At 42.6% G+C, this 21,766-nt stretch overlaps 1 protein-coding gene across 4 annotated transcripts in view; it reads left to right on the top strand.

Moving 5' to 3' along the window:
• Nucleotides 1-21,766, top strand: part of MAD1L1 (mitotic arrest deficient 1 like 1) — a 366,743-nt gene that overhangs the window by 153,168 nt on the left and 191,809 nt on the right. The window contains exon 1 of one of the 4 annotated variants that reach the window (XM_068422522.1): nt 13,505-13,563. The exons of 2 other annotated variants lie outside the window; for them this stretch is intronic. Coding sequence is in view for 1 of the 2 variants with exons in the window: in XM_068422521.1 (XP_068278622.1) it covers nt 14,652-14,687 (36 nt within the window). In the remaining variant the exon portion in view is untranslated. Of the gene's footprint in view, nt 1-13,504; nt 13,564-14,579; nt 14,688-21,766 lie in introns of those variants that run through there. One more of the 4 variants, XM_068422521.1, reaches the window with a different exon arrangement.

Raw genomic sequence — 21,766 nt, 5'->3', positions numbered from 1 at the left:
TGAATTGTTTCCCTGACTAGGTCAGATGTGCACAGTGTCTTTGGGCAATAGCGAATTACCTTTTCTTCTTCAGGTGAAAGCATGGAAGAGTATGGGAACAATTTGCTACACCCCTTTAATTATTTATAGGGAACAAAGTTTTTTTCATGGATATGGATTAAGGGCTTCATGGAAAATTTCATAAAGGAGCTGTGTTCTCTGGAGGTTTGTTGTATGTGATGTCAGCCTTTAAGCCTTTCAAAGGCTTTGCTAGAAGCAGGATTCAGAGACCTGATATTCCTCTTGTAAAGTAAAATTTTATGCTTCACTTGATTGTGTTTGCTTTTCTGACTGCAGTATTGACTGCTGAATCCCATTTATTTTGAAATTTTGGGGGAAAGTTTTTTGTTCTAGTAAAAATCTGAAAACTGGAAAGGGAAATTGAGGTACGGGAAGGACTCCTGGTGCCTCATCATCAGGAGCAGCGGCTGTAATCAGCTGCCTGTAGATCAAAGAACTAGTCGATAGCAGCTAGTAGAAGCTTCTAACATAATGTTTTGCACCCTCCCAGCTCTGCTGAGCCTTCGTACAGATTTTAGAAATGTTGACACCTGCGTGACTCATCTCACAACCAGAGGAGACGGCAGGAGTGAGGCACCGTGGAGCCTCAGTTGTTTCTGAGATGTGGGAGAAAGTCTCTGATGTGGGGAGAGGGGGAGGGAAGGAAAAAGTGAACTTCAACGTGTTGCAGTTGGTACGGGAGAAGGGTCGGGGCATCCTGGGAGCCCCTGGTGTGGAGGGGCTTGGGAGGGCAGCACGCAACCAGCTAGCAGGGTAGCACAGAAGGATGAGAAGAGTGTGTCTGTGAGCATCACGCACATGGCAGCAAAGTGACAGCTATTCTGATGAGATCCAGGTAAGGTCTGGGGAGGCTGCAAAGAGAGAGGATCTGAGCTGAAAAGGCCTGGCTGACACTTTACTTTTTGCTAGGCTAAGTTGGTTAAAGCGTGGAAAACAATTAAGATCGCTAGTTAACAGGGGATGTACTGCAGCGAGTAACCACAGTTACGCCCACAGAGGAGTGCTTGTGGCAGCTCAGCGTACACTGGGCACGCTGTGTACCGGAGCAGCCCTTGCACAGTCCCTACGCGCTGCGTCTCCACTGGGGAGACTGCACGTATCGCTGTGCTCCAGGAGCATCTTGAGTAAAAAAGCCTTTGAAGCCTCTAAGGCAAATGTATCCTCTTGCATTACATTTTGTAGCTTCTACCTTTCAGCTTTGTTCAAAAACCTTAAAATTCACACCATGCACCAAGTCCCTCTTCCCTGACCTCTTTTATCACAGTTCTTTCTCTTTTTTTTTTTTTTTTTTTTTTTTTTGCTACAGAGTAGTTTATTTACCAAAATCTCTTTCTGTGCTCCCTAGCAGAGAGCCCTTTGATACTTTTTTTTTTTTCCCTTGTTTCTTCTGGCTTCCCTAACCTGTTACCAGCAGCCCCACCTCTGAACAAGCCAGAGAGGGAAGAAGTGATGTTCTTAACAGGGATTTTTCTTTACTCTAAAAATGGAGATTTTTCCCATCCATTCCAACAGCAGCTCTGTGTGAGGCAGGAAGCTCTTTGGTGAAGATGGAGTGATAGTGATAAAGCAGTAGGAAAGAGGAGGAAGCCATGTGGAACTGGGAAGATTTTTGGGCTGAGGCAACAGCTTTTAACTCATTAGGGAGATGAGGTCTCTGATAAGTCCTTTGCTTGATGTATAAATGGAGGTGGGAAGCCATGTAAAAGAACATGGGGAATGAGAGAGGAGTGTGTAAGCCCTGGAGGGTTGTGTGTCAGTAGTTTATTAATGTATGCTGGGAGGATGGAGTTAGGTGGTACACTGAGTTGTGCCTCACTCCCTCCTTGCCCGGCCCTCGCTGGGCAGGACATCTGCTGGGACCGCTGCTGCGTCTGCATCCCAGACCTCACCTGGCTTACGGGCATCTTTCCAGAGACTGAAATACAGAAGGCTGTATTCCCAAATCACTTCAGAGGTGCGGTGGTGCTGCGTAAGAACTAGTCCTATAGAGCCTGATGGGAAGGCTTGACTGGAAGGCAAAGAAAGGCTGATGACTTTTAAAATCCCCTTCATTGATGACCGATGAGAAAAGCTGCATCGCTAATGCATGGACATGCAAACACGGTGTCTGTTCTGGGACTGAAAATGATTGCTTTGTCCTCCCCAGAACTGCCTGCCCCCAGCCTGACGCCCTAATCCACAACACTAATCTGGCTGCCGAAGTTCGAGAAAGCATTTTACAGAGCATTGAATGTAAAGCAGGAGGGAGATGTAAGGAAAAATGCTATCTGAAATGGTGTCTGGAAAAGCAAGCAGGCTGTGTCAGCCTGTTTCACGTGGTTAATGAAGTGTCACTCACCATGTTTTTAAAAGCGTGTTTTGGAACTGAAGAGGGAATGAGTTTGTCCCTGGCCAGCTTCCTAACAGAATCATAACTGTATTATATCAAGGCATTGATTTTTGTTTTGATACTGGTGATACTAACAGGTTTCTTGCCAGTCTTGGTTAACTTTTACTACCTTAACTCCTGTGCATGCAGCAGCTACAGTGAAAAAGCTCTGATGTGGAGTTTAGTGTTTGAAAAGTTAACTCCAGCTGCACAACAGAGAAATCATCATAAATATAACTCTATTAATAGCTATTTTATTACAACACACTTGGCTCCATATGAAACTTTAATGAAGAGAGATTTGCAAGGAAGACTCATGCTGACACCTTCAATGGTCTCCAGCATTTTTTACATTGAGAGATCTACACTGCCTGTGAGGACCATATGTACTCTAATCAGTTAATTATGAGTCTGACAGTTTCAGCACATGAAATACCATATGTTCTGTGGCTTTGTTCCACCACGGGCATTACTGGTGACCTCAAAACTCATTGACCAAATATTGTCACCTTATCTGCACCTGATAACTGCAGCCCATCTGCTGGCAGTGAAAATTGGGCATTGCTGATTCTTGTGATGTTCATCACAAATCTGCTCCTTGCAAAGGGCGTTACTTAGCAGTCACCCTGGTGTTTAAAGTGCTTAAAATTTACGTGTGGATGCAATAAAATGTTTATTTGAGCAGTTGACAGTTCCTCCTTGTCTCTCACCCAGCTTCCCCTGTCAGTGCTTTTCTACTTCTTTACCTTCTGTTTTTTTCTCTCTTTGATCCACACTTTATGTTTATCTTGCTTTATCCCTCCTCTGCTCAATTTCCTCTCCCCCTCAAAGGTAAATTGCTTCTTTACAGAGCAGAAGGGGTTTCTGTGGTTATGCGTATTTTGCAGAGAAATTTCCTCCCAGCTGTGCAAGGTACAGAAGAGTTTGTTTTAATTTTCAGATTTCTTCTGCCTGCTTTCTCTACCTCTCTGCTGCCATCCAACCTTTGCGCGCTGTTTTTTCTCAGTGACAACTGTAAGAAGCAGTGAGAAGATTACCCTGCCCGCTTCGGATGTCCATAAGGAGCAAACTCGAGTCACTAGAGCTTTCCTGCCACTCCAGAATGGCATATGTTTCGCTTGCCCGGACTTCTGCTGTCACTGTAGCATCTTATCTATGACTCATGTGGGAGAAAACAGGCTCTCTCTGGAGATGACGCTAATGTGCTCCATGCATCAGCTACCACTGATTGCTGAAGCAGTCACAGGGCTGGACATCATCTTCTGACAAAGCAAACACCTTGTCGAAATAGCATTTTGAACCCGAACGCTTTGGCATCTCTTGGCAGGCTTGAGCCTTCCTGAGAACCACTGCAGTCCTTCACATTTCTTTTCTAAAGGCTTTTTCACATGCTCCGTGTCCTCCGGCAGTCCTGCAAAATGGATTATCTTGGGTTCTCTCTTCTTTCACATGTTTCATCTTCCTTCAGACCCGAGTGACCTTGTCAAGTCAGGGAGCCATTAGTTTCCTCTCCTCCCTTTTACACCTGCCAGTGGCTGTGTTATGGGAGAGCACCTTGCAAATAACCATCATATAAATGAGGAAGTCAAGTCACGGAGGGGCTTAGTGATTTGTTAAAGGTGGCAGTCCCTGCTCTGTGGAAGAAGAGTGCCTCTTAAAACTGGTTGATGCTGCAGCAGAGCCTGTCTCTGCGTATCTGAGAATTTTTGTTTGGTCGAACTAGATTTTAAAATTCAATTGCTATTAATTTTTTTGAGGAGATTCTTCATTTTGTCCTGAAAGTTCATAGATCAAGAGTTAGTTGTCCATGGCACGGCCTTATACTGGAGATATTCTGCACAAACCAGTGTTGTTTTCACCACAGGTAGATTTTTACAGCTATTTTTAGGGTGTTGATGCTCTGTCAGTTTAACAATGGTTTTAACTCAGCAGTTCATAGGGACCATGATGCCTCCATCATTCTTAAGAAGTGAGAATGTCTGGGCACCAACTTGCATAGAGTAAATTAAATCATTAACTAAGGCAATATCTCTACCTTTAGCCTGCGATAAGCTGCTTTATAGGCAAGCGCCCAGAAAAATGACCAGTTGCAGAACAACGAGCAGCCATAAGGACCCTTTTGCCACTCTTGGCTGCACATTGAAGTAGGCTATTGAAGTGCATGTGACAGAAAATAATTTTCCAGCTCTGCTGCCTTCTTGTGCTTTGAGTGCAGTAAGAAGAAGGGGAGACATTGTAATTTCCATCACCTCTGGCTGAAAATCATGCTCCTGATGTAAACGTAGTCTGTGACACTCTGCCCCCAGTTCTGTAACTGACTAGATCATGTCTTGACTCTCTCTAAACTTAAAAATTTCTAGTAATGATAAATATAAATTATCACCTGTGTTAGCAATACAGGGAGTTTAGGATGGACGCCCACAACCTCCACTGTCTGACGTGTTTCAGTCTGCAGGAAATGTACCTAGCCTAGGTGAGACCCTGCTAATGTCATCAACCTGCTGTCTAGGTGTGATGCTCAGAGGACGTGGGAATGCTCCTGTTCTTGGCCTCTGAAGGATCTCACTTCAGCCCCAAGGAGACTGATAGATGCCAGCAACAAAAAGATTGCTACCTCCCCTGCAACCTGTGCTCCTCTAAAAATGCTCTTGGTACGAACAAATCCTCCTGTAGCCCCTTCCAGTGATGATATGAACAACCAAGCACAAACGAGGCTTGACCTAGGGAATTTGGCTTAGCTTCAAACATACCTGGCTATAGGAGACAAGAGAAATAGATGAACTGGGTCTAAATTCCTACAGAAGATTTAAAATTGGGTTTGTTCTTAGCGATGTTTTGGAAAGAGAAGATAACTGATGTGCAGTTGTGAGTCATGTTTACCACAATAGAACAGGGGAGAGCATTTCATATGGTGTTGAGAGCTTTGAAACACTTTATACTGGAGAGCTTGCATGCCTGTGCCTAGAGATACAGGCTTTGCAATTCGATGTCTTTAGGTGGAGGAGGAAGCAAGAATACATTTGGAGTGGGAGCAGTGGCCCCGTCCCCAGCAAATGGCAGCAAAGATGTCACATAAAAGAGCTGCTTTTGTGCAATATGGTGCATATCACCTCCTGCTGCGAGGGTGCAGTTGTGGGAGCAGGGGGCTGAAATCGGGACGCGAGTAGTGCAGTGATAACATCTTCTCCTTCACAGATGGAAGACAGAAAGAAAAAGGCAAATTAAGCATCTTTGGGGAATGGGGTTAGGAGCAGGTAGCTGCTGGCTTTTCAGAGGGAAGGCTTTGAAAATGTAGAAATATGTTGTTACATCCTGTGTTGATCTCCATCACTTGCTGTTGCACACCAGGCAGTGTGGAGGGAAGGGCTGGGAGGCTGCTGGGCAGGTTCCTCCAGATCTTGCGCCATTTTCCACAATTACGGAATTGCTTTTTTTTTTTTCAGTGTTAGAGAAACATTCAACAAATAAGACAAGGTGCATTCTGCATTTAATTCAGACATTTAACCTCTTTGAATCTTTTTCCAAGCTGGGAAGCATGGTGATTTTACGTACCGCTGGTCTTATCCGTGTGGACTGTGCAGCTACAGCCCATGTCACTGCTGTGCCACGTGTCTGGTAGCAGGGTTTGTCTTCGGGGGTACTCGAGTGATCCTTGGATGGCAACGATCAAAGCTTCTCAACAGCTTCCAGGGTACGTGGTCTCTCTCTGGAGCGGGGTGATGGGATCCCATTGGAGGCAATGCGGTAGCCTCCAGAGCACTTCCCAATCCAAAGGTGCCTGAAGTGTGTGGTACGTGTTCACGTGGCTCACCACCAGATAAATATTTTGGTGCCTGGCTCATTAGGGACAAGAAAATCAGCCAGTCCTGACCAATTTGTCTCCAAATTAAGAACTGGGTTCATTTCTGCTGGATGTCCCAGAGGTGCTCTCAGGCTGGTGCGTCTCATCTTTTTTGAACTATATTGGTGAGTCAGGCGTCAGCGCTAGCACAGACGTAAGGTTGATGTTAAAGTCTTCTAAAGTAGTCTTCTAATTATTAAAACTACTACTTGGGAACATTCTCGCATTGATGAAAGCTTTAACAGCTTGTGGAAACCAAGCAGTTCCAGGGGAACAAGGAGGTAAATATCTTGTGAAAAAACTAAAAGCTAAGATTGCACATCGGGATAATGTTTTATACAGAAAATGCCATGGAAATTTTAGCTATTCCCTAACTCTGTGTTGTATTAATGACATTAAGTAGTGCTTGTCTGGGCGTCTTAAGAGATGTTCTGAACTTGTTAATATTTGTTGATTTTTATAATGATTGGATTTGAATTTTGTGATTTGTAGTGCTTCATTTCAGAATAATTACATAATCTTTGCATAATTTAAGATTTAAAGTATGTATTTGTAAGTGTGTTTATGTCAGCTTTTAATTCATCTTGATGATCTCCTGTAAGAAACAGGGATTAATGTTTGTAATGCTTTTCTATTTAAAAACATGCTATAAACTTTTTTCAATAGCCAGGCTTTTTCAAAGATTTCCTGCAGGGCCTCCACGCAGGCTTGTTACATGGCTCAACACATTTCTGCCCACTGTGTTTCTGTGGGCTCCAGCTACAGAATTTTGTTGAAATCATGTTACCAAATAGTTACAATATATAAACAGAAGAAGTGCTTTGAGAAAACAACATCAACACAAGCTTGTTCCCTTGTTCTTGTACATCCTAACGCTGCTGCTCTGCAGTTTGCAAGAATCATAAGATCCACTTTAATATGCATAATATTTTGGTTATTGTGGCAATTGGAACAACAGCAGTTGCTGTCTTGGTTTTCTTTTTGAAGCCCATTGACTCTTTCTTATTTTGGCCTTAATTACCAGTAGTAGAAGGGGTGTTTCTTCAGGGAACTAATTAGTCTAAAAAGCCTGGTTCAGCATAGTGCTTGAGCACAGTTAGTTGAATGGTGCCCAGTGCAAAAGCCAATTGCAGTTGGTTTATTTCAGAACATACATAATTATTCACCTTTAATACTTTCTTCTCCATCGTTATGAGTTGTATTTGCTCCTGTCTGTTCTCCCTCTCTTCCCCTATGGACTGGTTTGTCTATAGGCTGCAGGTTCTCCATTTCTTCACTCTGGTTTCATATTAAGGTCATGAATTATAGTACAGCACCGTTGCAAGTTGTAACTTGCACAGAATTTACAGGAAGGTGGCTGGAATTCTCTCTTTATTTTCCTCTTTTTCACTTAAATGTGACTAGCCTACTAATATTTGGAAAAGGCTGGGAACAGAATAAGTGAGAAAAACAACTGATAGCGGTTTTCACCAAGCTGTGAATAGAAACGAAGCTGTTGATATAGATCTCCTCTGTTCAGGGGTGGTCCAAGTAAATTGTAAGGAACAATTCTGTTTTCTTAGAGGCTTTGCAGTTTACCTATTTGCTTTAATCAGTGTTAATGTCAATGTGCTTTGATTGTGCTAAAAGCTTTTCAGCAAAACAGACTCTTAAGTCCTAAGTTTTGGCAAAAGCCACAGTCTTCCCGTAATGCAAGTAGTAACATATTTCTTTTGAATTTTATTTATGCTGTTTAATAAAACAGGCAGTACTAGTGTACAATACATGTGCCATGAATCCAGCTGTGGTGACTGTAATATAGATACGAAATGCATAGCACATTGATTTGACATATTGAACTGATTTGTGTTTTCAATTTCTTTAAATGGCTATAATGGCTATAGTGAGCTCAAATTTGACAGATGTACACTCAAATTTCAGTTCTATTCAAGACCACATTAAAACTGGGACTGATTTCTGATTTAAAGCATTGATTTGTATCTGTTCTGTGTTCTTGCCTGCATTCCACACGTCAGACCTGCAAACATGAGCTCTTGTAACATCAACTTTACTTCCTTTTGGAAAATTGTGAAAACAGCTCATTTTTCTTTGGAAACCTGACTTTCTTGGAAGAGTTGCTAGACCTAAATATTTTTAATTTTTAAAGGAAGTCAAGAGGAAGCTTGAAAGATGGTATGTTATACTGTATTACTGATGTAAGAAAACCCAATGGTATATCCTGTAGCTATGAACGTAAACAGAGTAATTAGTTTGTAGAGATTATTTTAAGTAGAATATCTTGTGTAATGAGAGAGATTTTTGAGGCTTCTTTGTGTACAGACTGCCACTGTACGTTGTTTATGTACACAAAGAAATGATGAATGTCTGTATCAATATTAATTGATGGGAGTATTGCTTGAGAGCCCACAAACTCTGAATCTTTCTTAAAGTCAAGGCTGTGCAATGCAGCTGGGAACTGGGGTAATGGTAAAGAGACCATAAACCAATGATCTTTACTGTCTGTGGCACATATTATTGCTAAGCTGGTTGTTACCAACCCTAATTTTGGCAATTATATTCTGACTACTCTGATTTTATTGAGAGTTCAGACAGATGCAGTGTTCTTCACTTTCTAATCATCTGGTTTATTCCCTTTTATAAGAGGTCATTTCATTAGTGGAAAATGCAGCTTTAGGATATATCAGCTCCCTGACTTGATTTCTCAAATATTCAAATAAAATGTGTGCTCCTTTGCCCTCTGTGGATCTAGTTACACCTAGCAAAATGAGGTTGCTGGTTTCTGAAGCATTCTGTGACCTTGTGGATGAAGAGGGTGTTACAGATGGCTGGGAGTGATGTCTGCACGGCTATGGTGACAAATCCATATTCTCTCTCTAGGTGGGGACATTGAAGCAGTGGTTAAACCATGTTCACTCGTTATTTCTCTGCCGTGCATGTGGGTATGAAAGGGCAAGAGTACCTGCTTGCAGGGTGCTGCAAGGAGACACCCACCTTGTTCAAGGAGCCTTGGCTGGAGGTACCCGGGGCTCTGCAGTCCTTACGAGGCGGTGGTTGCTCTGGGCCGTTTGCTCCAATGAGTGTACTTAATTGTATCTCAGCTGCAGCGTGGCAGCATGCAGAGCTGTTAAAAAGAGACGTTATTAGCGTTATGTATGGTATATATTTAAAGTAGAGTTGCTTGTTGTGCTTGGCAGAGGCTGCCTGTGGGCCTGTGATGAGTGCAGAGCTACCTATGCAGGTGTGTGTAATCCCTGTGGATGTTTATGGCAATATAAAAAACGTGATTAATCCTAAATTCTTTTGACGTACATGATACCAAACATATCCAAGCTTGTTTGAAAGTGTCGGTTAATTTTTTTTTTTATTTATTATTACTACCAAAACCCACAGTGTATATACCTGTGCATAGGTACATACATGTTCCTAGTGCATGTTCAGGAAAGCCTGTCTATAGAACTCTAGATGACTGACTTTATGCTCTTAAAATAACATAGCATCCCAGACTAATTCTACAGGATTTTCTTGCTTTGCTGTTTACATACATTTATGAAGACAGTAGGTGAGACTATCATAGCTATGTAGAGAAGTGACATTTATCTTCACAGTGCAGCATGACCTTATGTTTGTAAATGGCATTTCCTCTCAAGATAACGAGCACCTCTTTGTTTAGGCCAGGCAAGACCCGAATTTGTTGTATCTCATTTCTACAGCCCATCAACACTTTACACATTACTGTAATTATTGCGGATATTAGTTTCTGTTGTGTTCCACCTGCTCTTTGGATAAAGCTCTTGCTTCTGAACAGCAAAGCAGATTGAGAGAGGGGAAAAGGTCATACTCGAGTCTTCGTGAACACCTGGGAGCTACTGCATGGCACAAATATGGCCACTTCTACAACAAACGTACACTTTCTCTACCCTTCTTATATGGCCTCTTCCACAAAGAGTGAGTCACAAGTCATTTTGGCATGTATCAACCTGGGATGGACAAGCAAGCTGGTGTTGCCCTGAGGTCATAGCCACATCTGGGCAAAGGTGAATCTTCATAGTTGTTTATCTACTTGGTTAAGAAGGAAGAAAATTTAAGCATGAACAGGAGGTTAAAAAAAAAAAAAAGCATTCACGAGTCTTCCAAATATTTACAGAAGGGAGCTATCTGTCGTGCTCCATGTTGCCTTACCCTGGCTCTATGGCTTGATTTAGTTTTGTGTGCAGCATTGGCTGTGTGCGTGCTCACCACATCCCCTGTGATGCCCACCCACCAGCAAGCCTGTACACGCCTGTGAAATAGAGCTCCCAGCCTCGGAGCATCCCATGCTGTGCGATGGAGGAGCAATTCAATACATCTTGTACCTTTGTGGCGGGAGCTAATAACTGAGATTATCTTGGCAAGTGTTCTGACTTCTTTCCTTTCCTTGCCAAATGGAGATCTTTTATGTTTCTATAGCACGGCTTTGCTAGACAGGCATTCAGATGTGAGGAAACTCAAAGGTTTCTAATGGGACCATCAAGCTGTTTCACCTTTTGCCTTGTCAGTCTGCATTTGCTAGAGCGAGAAGCGATTGTGAGTTGCTGGATTGCTTTCCTGAAATGAGTTGCTGTTTGGTTCACTCAGAGAAGATAAACACTCGCATCTCAAAAAATATCGTCCTGTCTGGCACCTTTGTTGGCAGTCTCAGCAGAAGGGCCAAGGAACGAATGGACCATGTCTCAGATAAAATTGCAGTGCTCCCTCTGGAGTTTAATCCTTTCGGCCCAAAATTGAGAAGCAGTGATGGGGCGATGTAAGGAGATAAGCACTCCTGTTCCTTCTGCTCTGTCTGTTTTATGGATAAACAAAGGACTTCAGCTGGACTGATCAATCCAGCACTTTGCCCTCACAGTAACTCTCCTGCAAGTTTTACGATGGAAATTAAACTGATAGTTGGCAAACACAGAATACATATCACACCTGTGCTGTGCAAGGATGGTTTGTTTACTTCTTCTGTTCCTGTCACTGCAGGTGGTTTGGTTTTGGCCCTTGCGTACCCTTTCCAAACCTTTTTTTTCAATAAAGAAGGATATTTACTGATGGAGTTTAAAAGTTTGGATTACAGGCCATTTTGGTAGCCTTCTCCTCCTCCCTACAGGAGCAAATAATTTAGCTTTGAGAAAGCTGTAAATCTGTGCAGAGCTGGCACAGGATAAGCCTCCATCCCCACAGAGGAGAAGGCTCTGGGAGGTCCTGGGCTGCTTGCTGGCAAACTCCACAGGCCGGACAAGATCTGCCATGGAGCTGCAAGGGAAGGACTTTACAGGAGTAGTGAAGGACCTTAAAGCTAGTCAGACTCCTTGGAAAGAGAAACCAGAAGGTTTTCTGTTCCTTGGATTCTGTGAGAGCCTCCTTCAGGCTTGAAAGAAGGAACATAGGATTAAGAGAAGTAATTAAAAAGGATAATTAAGTTGGCTGCTTTGATGAATGCCGGAAAGCTGGATACTGGGGATGTTGTGGGCAGTCAGACTAGCTGTGGGAGAGAGGAGGAGAGTGAGCAGACAGGTTGGAACAAGAGCTGTGAAATAAAAATTCCAGTTATTTTGAGAAATGGTTATTCAATATTATAAAACGGAGTTTATTAGAAGTTTTTCTGCAAATGCTTTCCAGAAACTAGATCCTCTCTGGGAATGACTCAGCCTCCTCCAGCTCTGTTGTTCATTGACATGAGTATTTTCAGTTTTCTCATGATATGGATGGCTGCTTAACTTTAATAGTTTTGAGTCCACTCCTATTTTGGATGACTCTTACCACAAGATGACTGCATGAACACTTCTAGTGCTTTACTTTAATGACTGCACTTAATAGTATGTTGAATCTGATATGTGAAAAGACTAGAAATGAGTCCAAGATGGCCCACAGGAGCTTGAGTTTTCAGATAAGACTCTCTTGATAACATAAAAACTGCCTTCAAGTTGTGGGTATGTGGGGATCTTCAGGGCATCCTCAGTCTTAAGTCACAAGCACGTTTTCCCTGTGTCCTCATGGTTTAAATACCAGCTTCAGTTTGCCTACAGAAAGCAGTTCCATCGTAACGTCAAGCCCGGAGCGCTGTTTCTGAATGAACTGCGCCAACGTCGTCATCATGGTTGGGTGCGGTTTTGCATGTGGTAGATGTTGCTGCTGTTACCTCTTTGTCTTGCTGTCCCTGCTTACCTCAAGTGTGGCACAGTTGCTAGTTGATGCTCTGACAGAGCCGTTTGCCTTCTCCCATCCCTCGTCCTTCAGTCCTCTGGAAAACCAGAGGCAAAAACGTATTTGTGCACTTCATACATTTGAACATCTTCATGTCTTTTTATCCCTTTTTCCCCACACTCAACCTTTTCTATTTCTTTATATTTTTACCACGTTTCTTCTACCTTGTTAGCCACCTCCTTCCCAACAAACCATTAAGCAATAACAAGAGAAAACAAAAAAAAATCTTGCTGTTTCCTTCAAGTGCTTTCTTTGCATTTTTGCCTATTTATAGATTATTCATTTAAGCCACGGTGGCAGTCAATTAGAAATGTGGTGAATCCTTCTTTCAGGAGCGTGCCAAGAGGGGATCTTTTTAGTTCGCTTGCTTTTTTATGATTTTTGCTGGCGCCTCTACAGTGTGCTTAAATTCCTTTGGGATTTGTTTATTTTGAATAAATAAAAGTAGAAGAGTTTTGCTCCTCTTCAAGGAAGTTACAGGAGCATGACCATGGTGCACAGGGATGTTTGATTTTGAGGGTGGTAAAAATGTATTTTACACAATTTTTTTCTTCCAGTTGTCATCTTGGAGGATTTTTTACTTTTTCAAAGTAAGGAATGTCTTTGGATAGAGGTACAGTTAACCCCTTTTTCTTTCTGCCCTCCCCAGCTTCAAGCAAATTCTGCCTCTAAATCCTAGTCTGTTTGTAGTACAAAACTGATGAGGTATAATATTGTAATTGTAAATTGTGACTGCCTCTGTGGCCTTGCAAAAGGACACATGATCTTTGTGCTTTGGTTTCTCCTTTTGTTGAGCAGGGTTGGTGCTACTCATCTTCAGTCCTTCGTGGGGTGTTGGAGAGGTGGAGGATGTTTATACTGGTGTATCCCAAACAGTGAGGCAGGAGTTGTGGGTGATAGACAAGTACATCACAGGTGAGATGTTGCGTGAGACCTACATTAATAAACTCAGCTGGACTTTTGCTGGCTCCATGGGACATGCTGAGGTGTGGAGAGTTGCCAGGGTTTTTGAAGTGAAGCTTGTCTGCAAGGAGGCTGGAAACCACTGGTTTATGCAATACCTGGAAATGTAAGTGCTAGCGTTCTCCTTCAAGGCTAGGAGCTCTTTGTTGTGGGTAGGTATGTGTTGGGAAAAGATACTTTGCAATTTTTACTTAATGCCATATATTACTGGTAAGGACAAAGGTTGTTTTTATTTTTCCAGAACAGATTTAGAAAGCAAATACTGTTTTAAACTGGGTCTCTGCAATTGCCAGAGCCTCTGCAAAATGGTTTTAGCAGCCAGTAGCTGTACTAGTTTTGTTTTGTTTTTTTTTTTTTTCCCCTTTTCTGTTCCCCCCTTACAGCTCTTTGTTTTTATGCCGTGATACCCTGGCAGGACAAATTCCTGCTTGGCCTCAAGTGTGAATATACCTTCTGTGTCAGAGGAGAGTCTCTGTGCTAAACTTGCCTTGCTCACAGTGCTGTACAGGTAATACAAGAAAATGAAGGCACAGGATGAAGGAGGAGAATTATCCTGTTTGTTTTTTCATCTCGCCTCCCATGATAGGACTTGATTCTCCATGCTGGATCCTCCTAGGTCAGTCGCGTTTAGAGCAGCTGCCAGTGCAGATCAGCTGTGCTAAGCACGCTGTGACATTTGGAAATCCCTGTCTGGAAGGGGAATTGAGCAATGAGCTTCTGCTAATTATAATAGCTGTGTCTGAAATGTAATGTTTGCTTTATTAAGCAAAATCCAACTACGCACCCAGACTAGAGCCTGGAAATACTCTGGCAGGAGAGGAGACGGGTCCTCAGCAAACACGTTCCCAGGGCAGAAGCAAGGGCAATACGAGCATTGCTTCGTCAGAGCAAACATTGCACAATCTTGTCCGGGAGGTGAATGTTGTTACCTAGCAACTTCCAAGAGTGTTTCAGATTTGTTGGAGACCCTCCGAGGCTTAGGCACTTTACCCACTGTTCTGCTGGATGCCAAAAATATGCTGGCTGTAATTTCACAAGCCAAGGGCAGTGCTGGCTTAAACCACTCCCTGACCTTTATTTAAGCTAGCACAACCTGTGCAGTAGCACAGAGAACCAGGACAAGAAACCAAACTAGATTAAAATTAAATCAGAAGAAAAAAAAGTTTGATTTAAACATGGATCTTCATTTCCCTGATGGCATTTGCCGGCTGGCTAGTGACAGTTGCACTGGTGAGTGGGCCGACACGCCTGGGGGCTCCTGTTGGGAGTGTGTTTGTGTGGAGAGCAGTGAGATATAGCTAGGGACAGGGCTTACAGCACACACATATCATTAAAGACATCTTTTCTGAACTATCACCACATATCACCAGCTGCCAAACAGCCTTGGGCAGCTTAGAGGAAGGTGCTACCATTGAGTACTCAGGGGTGCTAAGGTCAGTATGAGTTGTTCAGTAGCCTTGTTTTAATAGAAAGGTTAGCTAAAGTGACTGTGATATTAGGAGATTTGTGTAAAAAGGAAACTACATTTGTGCTGCTGTTTAGCTTCTGACATTCTTTGTTTCATCCAGCTACAGATATTCTAGCTGGCATCTAATCCATGCACAAAACCCTCTTCCTCACCATTGCTTCGACTTGGGGCAGAGGCTTTCCATCCATACCGCTTTTGTCTGAATTTCTATTCAGATTCTAACTCCCCTGAAAAGATTCTTTTCACTCATAACCAAGTGTTAGTGTTTTTCTCCAAAGGTAATGGCCATCCTCTATCCGTGTCTTCAGAAGCATTGCCACCCTTAGGCTATAGGGGTGCAGAGACCTCTTCTTGGCAAGCAAGACGATTTTCCAGGTATTCAGCTGTCAGCCTACTGAAAAGAAAATGTTGCTTTATGGTTGGTAGACTGACAAAAGTTCTTTATACCTTTAAATTAAAAGTGATGCACTCACATAAATAATCATAACAGTGCTGTATGCAAACACAGTGCCTGGATCCAGAGTAGTTATGAGATGACACTGAACTGGGGTGAATACCCTTATTCTTGACTTTGAGAAGCGCAGTGACAATGAATCATTCTTAGTGATGAGATGCAGCAGTGCTGACTCATGGGCTGAAATTAGAAGGGCTTTTTTAGGTGGAGATGTAACGCCACCATTTTTTCTGATGAATGGATAAGAGTGAACATTTTTGTTGGCTAATTTACAGACTTCATCAACTAAATGTCATTTCTTTCCCTCTAGCTATTGAAGCTAGTTGGAGGCAACTGACAAGGGGAGAACTTTGATCCAAGGAGGTGGTACTGGAAAAAATGCGTAGGAAGGAGTGGCAGAAAAGTTCAGAATTTGGTAGAGTCTCACTGAGTGTCATATTGCCACCACTTTGAGTTTTTGAGATTCCCTTTTTCTGCGTTTCGTGCATGTTAATGTTTGCTTTCCTCAAGACCCAGGGGTTTTGGAGCCTGAACTCATTCTGCTGATAACCTAAAGGAGACCAAAAAAAAAAATTGCTGGAGTTAAAATTTTGCCAGAAAATTAAACAAATGCACAAACATTTGCTCCCCGCTTCCCCAACCAACTTCGTTATTACATCTAATAGCAAGGAATTCTGTTCTCGTTAACTACTGTGTCTTCTACTTGTAGTCTCTAGCACTGCTTCCCAGTTCAAGAAGGGTTAATACAACTATAGAAAACATTGTGCTCACTGGATCCCAGAATCACTTATATCTGCCAGTTTTCAGATCACTTAAATAGCGATGAATAACCACATTCCCAGAGACGCTACATTCGTTTCAGAATCTGGTGCTGGTATCCCTTCATTTCAGATTTAGAGATTTAATCACAGTACAGTAAAATTAATTCTCTTTAGTGTCCTCCAAATGATTTGTATTCCTTTCCCTTTTTGCTGTTTCCCTGTGGAATGAGCTAATACTCTCCTAATGTTTTTTAGTTGCACTAATATATTACTAATCTGTTTTACTCCTGGCAAGAGATTTGTGGTCAACCCTCAAGAGGCAGATTTTATGCCAGGTTATCTTTCTGCTGTTGGGTTAAAAATTTTGCTGGGGGAGCAGCAAAAAGAGAAGGGACCTTCCTGCTATGACTGCACACTCAGCTGCTTTTCCGAGGTAGGAATATTTCTGAGCCCACAAACAGAATATTAGTGGCAGAGACTTCTCTGATGGGTGTTCCAGTGATGGAGAACGACTCCTCTGGAGAGTCCATCAGCATCCAGCGCTCAGTCGTGTGTGTCCAGGAGATGGTGTACTGGTCGACTGCATAATGCTCGAAGCAATTGGCTTGGCAGAGTTTCATCAGTCAGGCTGCCCTTTGCTGTTGAGGAAGCAGCTGCAAACTCACATTTTTTGTTTGGCAATGTATTCTCTCCCCAGGGGCTGCAGCACCATTTGATTAGGATGGAGGGAAGGAGACCTATTGCAGAAGTGTATTATTCCCAGCAGAGCCGTGCTAATCTTTTGGTCTCTGTGCTCAATCTTAGCAAGGTGTTGAATGAAAACATCAAGGGAAAACAGGAGGAGAGAGGAGTCACTAGGCTGTTGCCCCTCAATCTTGCCTCAACCTCAACTGCAGCTCAGAAAGTAAAACAACAAATGCTTGCTGTTGTTTTGAGGTGTTTTTGCAAATCTGATGCTTTTTTTTGTCACACGAAAAATCTGGTAACACCTGAGCCCCTTATTTGCCTGCCTACCTGCCCCTACCTACTTTCTTTGTGTGTGTTTCAGTCAGGCATAGGGCTGTCCTATCTCCAGGGACTCATCCTTTCCCGAGTATAATGCTCTGCATTTTTCCATCTCCCCATTTGCTTTGGTTTTGTTTTCCTTACCTGACAGCATCTGCCTGAGAGATCATGCGAACAGTGTTGGTGGAATAGATTTTGAGAAGTGCAGAATCTTTCTCCAAGTTTGACATTTTATTGCTGTCGTGAAGGTCACCTTTGCTTCGAGGATCAGGGAGATTAGGTTACCACCACCTCTGAACGTGGAAGTGCTCGACTTTGGCACTTAATATGGTGCTTAATCCTTTTGGTGCCCGAGTGGGGTGGCCCATCAGGTGCGTTTTGTGTCAGTAGTGGCACCTTGTGCTCAGAAATTACCTTCGGCCAAAGATTTTTAGATGGTTTTACAGAGTGAGTATTATTTTTACGTTAGAGAGGGAGGGGGAGAAGGAGTTTAAGAGCATTTAGTACTTTGCCCCGGGTCTCTCGGCAGTTGTTAAGCAGAGTGGGAACAAGAGCCAGGTCTCTGCTGCAGAACCGTGCAGCTGATTTTAAGCTAGGTCAAGTGACTTGCCAGGAATAAGGACGTGGGCAATATCTGCTTGAAATCCTATTTTCCTCATATCAGTTGTTCCACAGTGACTTTGTTTACCCCCCTTTCTCATAGCATAACCAGTGAGAATTTGGGGTGAGTTCATTATAATAAACTTACTGTCAAGTATTCTTGACATTACCAAGTGACCGTGTCTCTTAAAACAGCAGAAGAGAGATTGGTCTGTCCTTGAGACTTAAGAGCAAGAGGAAGGTTTGGTTATTATCTCTTCGTCCTGTAAATCTTGATAGCGTGTTGACAGGAGCCCATATCTTGCGGATGTTTTCCCCGTATCTTCAGTAATTATAACTATGACTTCAGCAGTTTTTCAATTTGCAGTATCATTTTTTTGTTTAGCACCCCAAGAGCCTTTGCTTTATTCATCCTTCATTTTAGTAACCAGCTGCTTTGTCTCTCACTTGGGGGCGGCATTTCCCTGCTGCACATCGCATCCAGTAGAAAACGGGTTCTCAAAGAAGTAGCAGCTCTTGCTTTTTTGATGAAAAACACCCTTCACTGCTCTGCACAGAGCAGTAGCCTTCAGTCCCTGGGTGCTGCGGTTTGCTGTGATGCCCAGGAGCATGAGTCCCTGGAGACATGGGGACATCTCACAGGCATTCTAGTTTCCTGTCCTTGCTTGGGGAAAAATTAAGGACTAAATTACATGGAAAACCACATAAGCTGTGGCCCAAGACACATGCTTTTCATTGAGCTGTAAGCCTATCCACATAATATAAATTATGTCAGTAAGTAATGGTCTCTCTTTTGGCTGTTGCAGCTTTTCTGCAAGTCAGGGTGAGTGTTGCTTCACTATATATAAATTTCTGAGACACATTCAAAAGTTGTTGGGGAATTTTCCCCTTCACTTTTGCATCAGACCAAGCCCCCCGCTGCCTCCAATCCAGCTCCTGTAAGATAACGTGGTGTTTTTGACGCTTTTGAGGCAGCACCAGAGTTTATTTGTAGCTATTATTTCCCACTTTATAAAGGATGTGCATTTGATTTTATAACCAGGAGAACTTTCTTGAGAGCAGCAAAATTGAATCTGTAAAGCAGCAAGAAAATTATTTAGCAGTGTCTGATACTAAACTGTCTTCCTGATTGTGATCTCAACTGATGCAATTTTGTGAAAGATCAGTAATTTCATCTACAAAGCATCAAAATACTTTTAAATTAGAAATGACCATTTAACCCAGTGTAATTTTGCAGTGCACTTCAGAGATGCTAAAACAATACTGTGCTGCTGCCAATCTGCAGTAATGGTGTGCTAATGGATTGAAGGCGGAAGGTATTGGTTAGCATGGTATAAATGGATATATAACTTTAAAGTATAAACAGGCAAATGCATGCATTAACTGTTGAAAGCTGAATCCCATGGGTGAGACTTCAGATTGAACACTAATGAAAATTTCATTTCAGTTCTCACAATATTTTAACATGCAGGATCACAGTATGCAAATAAACTGAAGTCTAACTGCAAGTGGCTGATGAGTTACTTGTGTCTCAGTCTCTGCCACCGCTATAAATAAGCTGTGGCTTTGGTAAAATCAAAGTTTTCCTCCTGTTTTTACTATAAACCAGAATCTTATAAAAATACCTTTGTATGTGAAATAATTAGTGATGGCAACCTTCTCTTCAAAGTGTTCTCATGATGTTCCTCTATTCTTCCAGGTAACTCATCAGCGTGGTGCATGGAGCTATATGTTTTTAAATTTATGATTGAATTGTGTTACAGTCAGTGCTGTCCTTATCAGCACTGTCCTGGGAACACAGCCATGTTTTCGGGTTTCCTTCTGTATTTCAGCTGCAGTTTTGATGCACCGTGTTTTCCCCGTGTCTCCTGAATCTGATAGAAAGAGGTGATGATGTGCTTTTTTTTCCCTTCTTCCCCTGCTTATGGCACCAGATAAGATGCTGGCTTGGACTGTGTTGTAGGTCACATCACACTTTAGCCACACATAAAGGCCATCTAGCTTGAACCAAGAGCTTCGTCTTACATCTTCTTTTGTAAGAGATTAGAAAAGTAAGTTACTGTGAATTACCCAGCGAGTGGGGGGCAGCCAGCACAAGGGAATTTGTCTTGTTAGAACATAGAATATTCCATATTTCTCTGATGGAAGCTGATATATCCTTGTAAGTTTAAGTTGTGTGTTAACTTTCTCAAAGAGGAGAAGCAAGAATTTATCTTAGAAATTAATTAATTTGAAATAGCTCTTAATTAACATTATACCTAAATTTGCCAATCATCACACTTGACTTGAATTTGCATACAACTGTTGCATATAAAATACTGCTAAGGGTATCTTGGGCTTCAGCGTGCTGTAAGAATGCCATGTTTTGCAGCTGTGTTATAGCTCTGCCAGGCTGAACCTCCTCCTCTTCCCCTCGCGTGCGGTGATGCTGCCCTTCCAACAAGTGGCCTTCCTTCGGGGGACCCGCAGGCGGGCTTTATAGCAGGGAAAGCACGACCCTGGAATAGGCAGCTACGGATATTCCCAGGAATTTTACCCCGATGAGGAAGAGTAAAAATGACTCTTTTTGATTTGAGGCAGTGAATGTGCTGCTGCTTTCTCTCCCTTGTAAAGTACCTACGTTGTATTAATGTGACTGTTAAGATAATCATGTTTTTTGGTGAAAGCATAAGACTAAAATGATGTTTCCAAATGAAGGTTGTTTTGATTTATTCCCTGTGTGCAGCGCGCATAATTTTGCTTCCTCACTCTTTGAAGCAAGCTTTAATTTTATGGCTTGGGCTGTTGCTGCTACTGTGCTGTGCCGTACCTATGAGTAATTTAATGTGCAACATTGAGGAGTAAAATAATGCAGGTCCACAAAGGCAGCGCTTCAATTTGCTAATTGCTGGTAAAGCGGAGGGTATTGTTGCATAGAGAAAAACTGTTCGTTAGAGATTGAGTAGCTAATTTTTTTCCTACACAAGTCTCCCATTTGAGCTGCTTGCCTGTCGGTCAGGGCAGTCGGCTCCCGTTCAGCCCCTGGAGAAGAGTGTGGGGCTGTTGATGCAGTCGGCGTTAACGCCTGCATTGTAACCACCAGATTGCTTTGGTTTCGTTCATTAAACCCTCCCTGACCAACCTCCTCCAGCACTGTCAGTGAAGGCTGACTTTTGGAAGGTATAGAAGACAAATTATTGACGCAGGGAAGCAGGCTAAACAATTCAGAAATGTCTCCTTAGGAGCTGAATCGGTTCCTCTCCTTGGAAACCATTCCTGCTCCTCTTTCAGCCCTGAGCTGCTGTATCCCGGCGAGGCCAGGGCACAGGTTATCTTTCCTTCCCTGCCACTCTCTTTTGAGGATGACAGTAGCACTGACAGTAGATTAGACTGTGTTGTCATGTAAGATGAATGTTTTGAATTGACAAACCCTTTTTTTGGAGGCTTAAAGTAATTGACTGAATACTTGGGAGGATTTTTTTTCCTGTTTTGGTACTTGATTTTCTTTTACCTGGTTGTGCTGCCTTCAGTCGGCAAATTGACTTTACATGTATTTATATACCTGATTCTTAAACTTGGTATCTGTTTGCTTATCAGATTTCTTAATGCTTGAGCTCGGTGATCAGTGGGAATTTAACATGTGTTTTAAGTAATGAGTATTCCCTTGGAGCTTGAAGTTAACTTATATGCATAGTTTGAAAATTCAACACGCAAGTCTCTCCTACGGAGAGATTCCTGAGACAGCAAGGTGAACGTGTTCAATGGAAAAGCCCATAAACCAGAGCTGAGCTACATAGAGGTAGGACATTGCTTTTCCCAGTGCGAAACTCTGAGATGGGACTGGCAAACTGCTCCAGCTTCTGCTGCAGAGCTCTCCCACGCCTGCCCACGCAGGAGACGAGGAATCTTGTGCACCATCTTCCTAACCACCATAAATGGCTCACGTTCGTTGCTCATACTTTTGCTGGCTGCAAGTGGCCAGAGGTGATTGAACCGCGAAATCCAGCAGTTCATTCCTGAAAAGGTAAATTCCAAGAATCAA

The sequence above is a fragment of the Nyctibius grandis genome, chromosome Z (assembly GCF_013368605.1).
Source record: "Nyctibius grandis isolate bNycGra1 chromosome Z, bNycGra1.pri, whole genome shotgun sequence".
NCBI lineage: Eukaryota > Metazoa > Chordata > Aves > Nyctibiiformes > Nyctibiidae > Nyctibius > Nyctibius grandis.
Note: the sequence above shows the minus strand (reverse complement) of the source record. Positions and strands in the feature narration are given on the sequence as shown.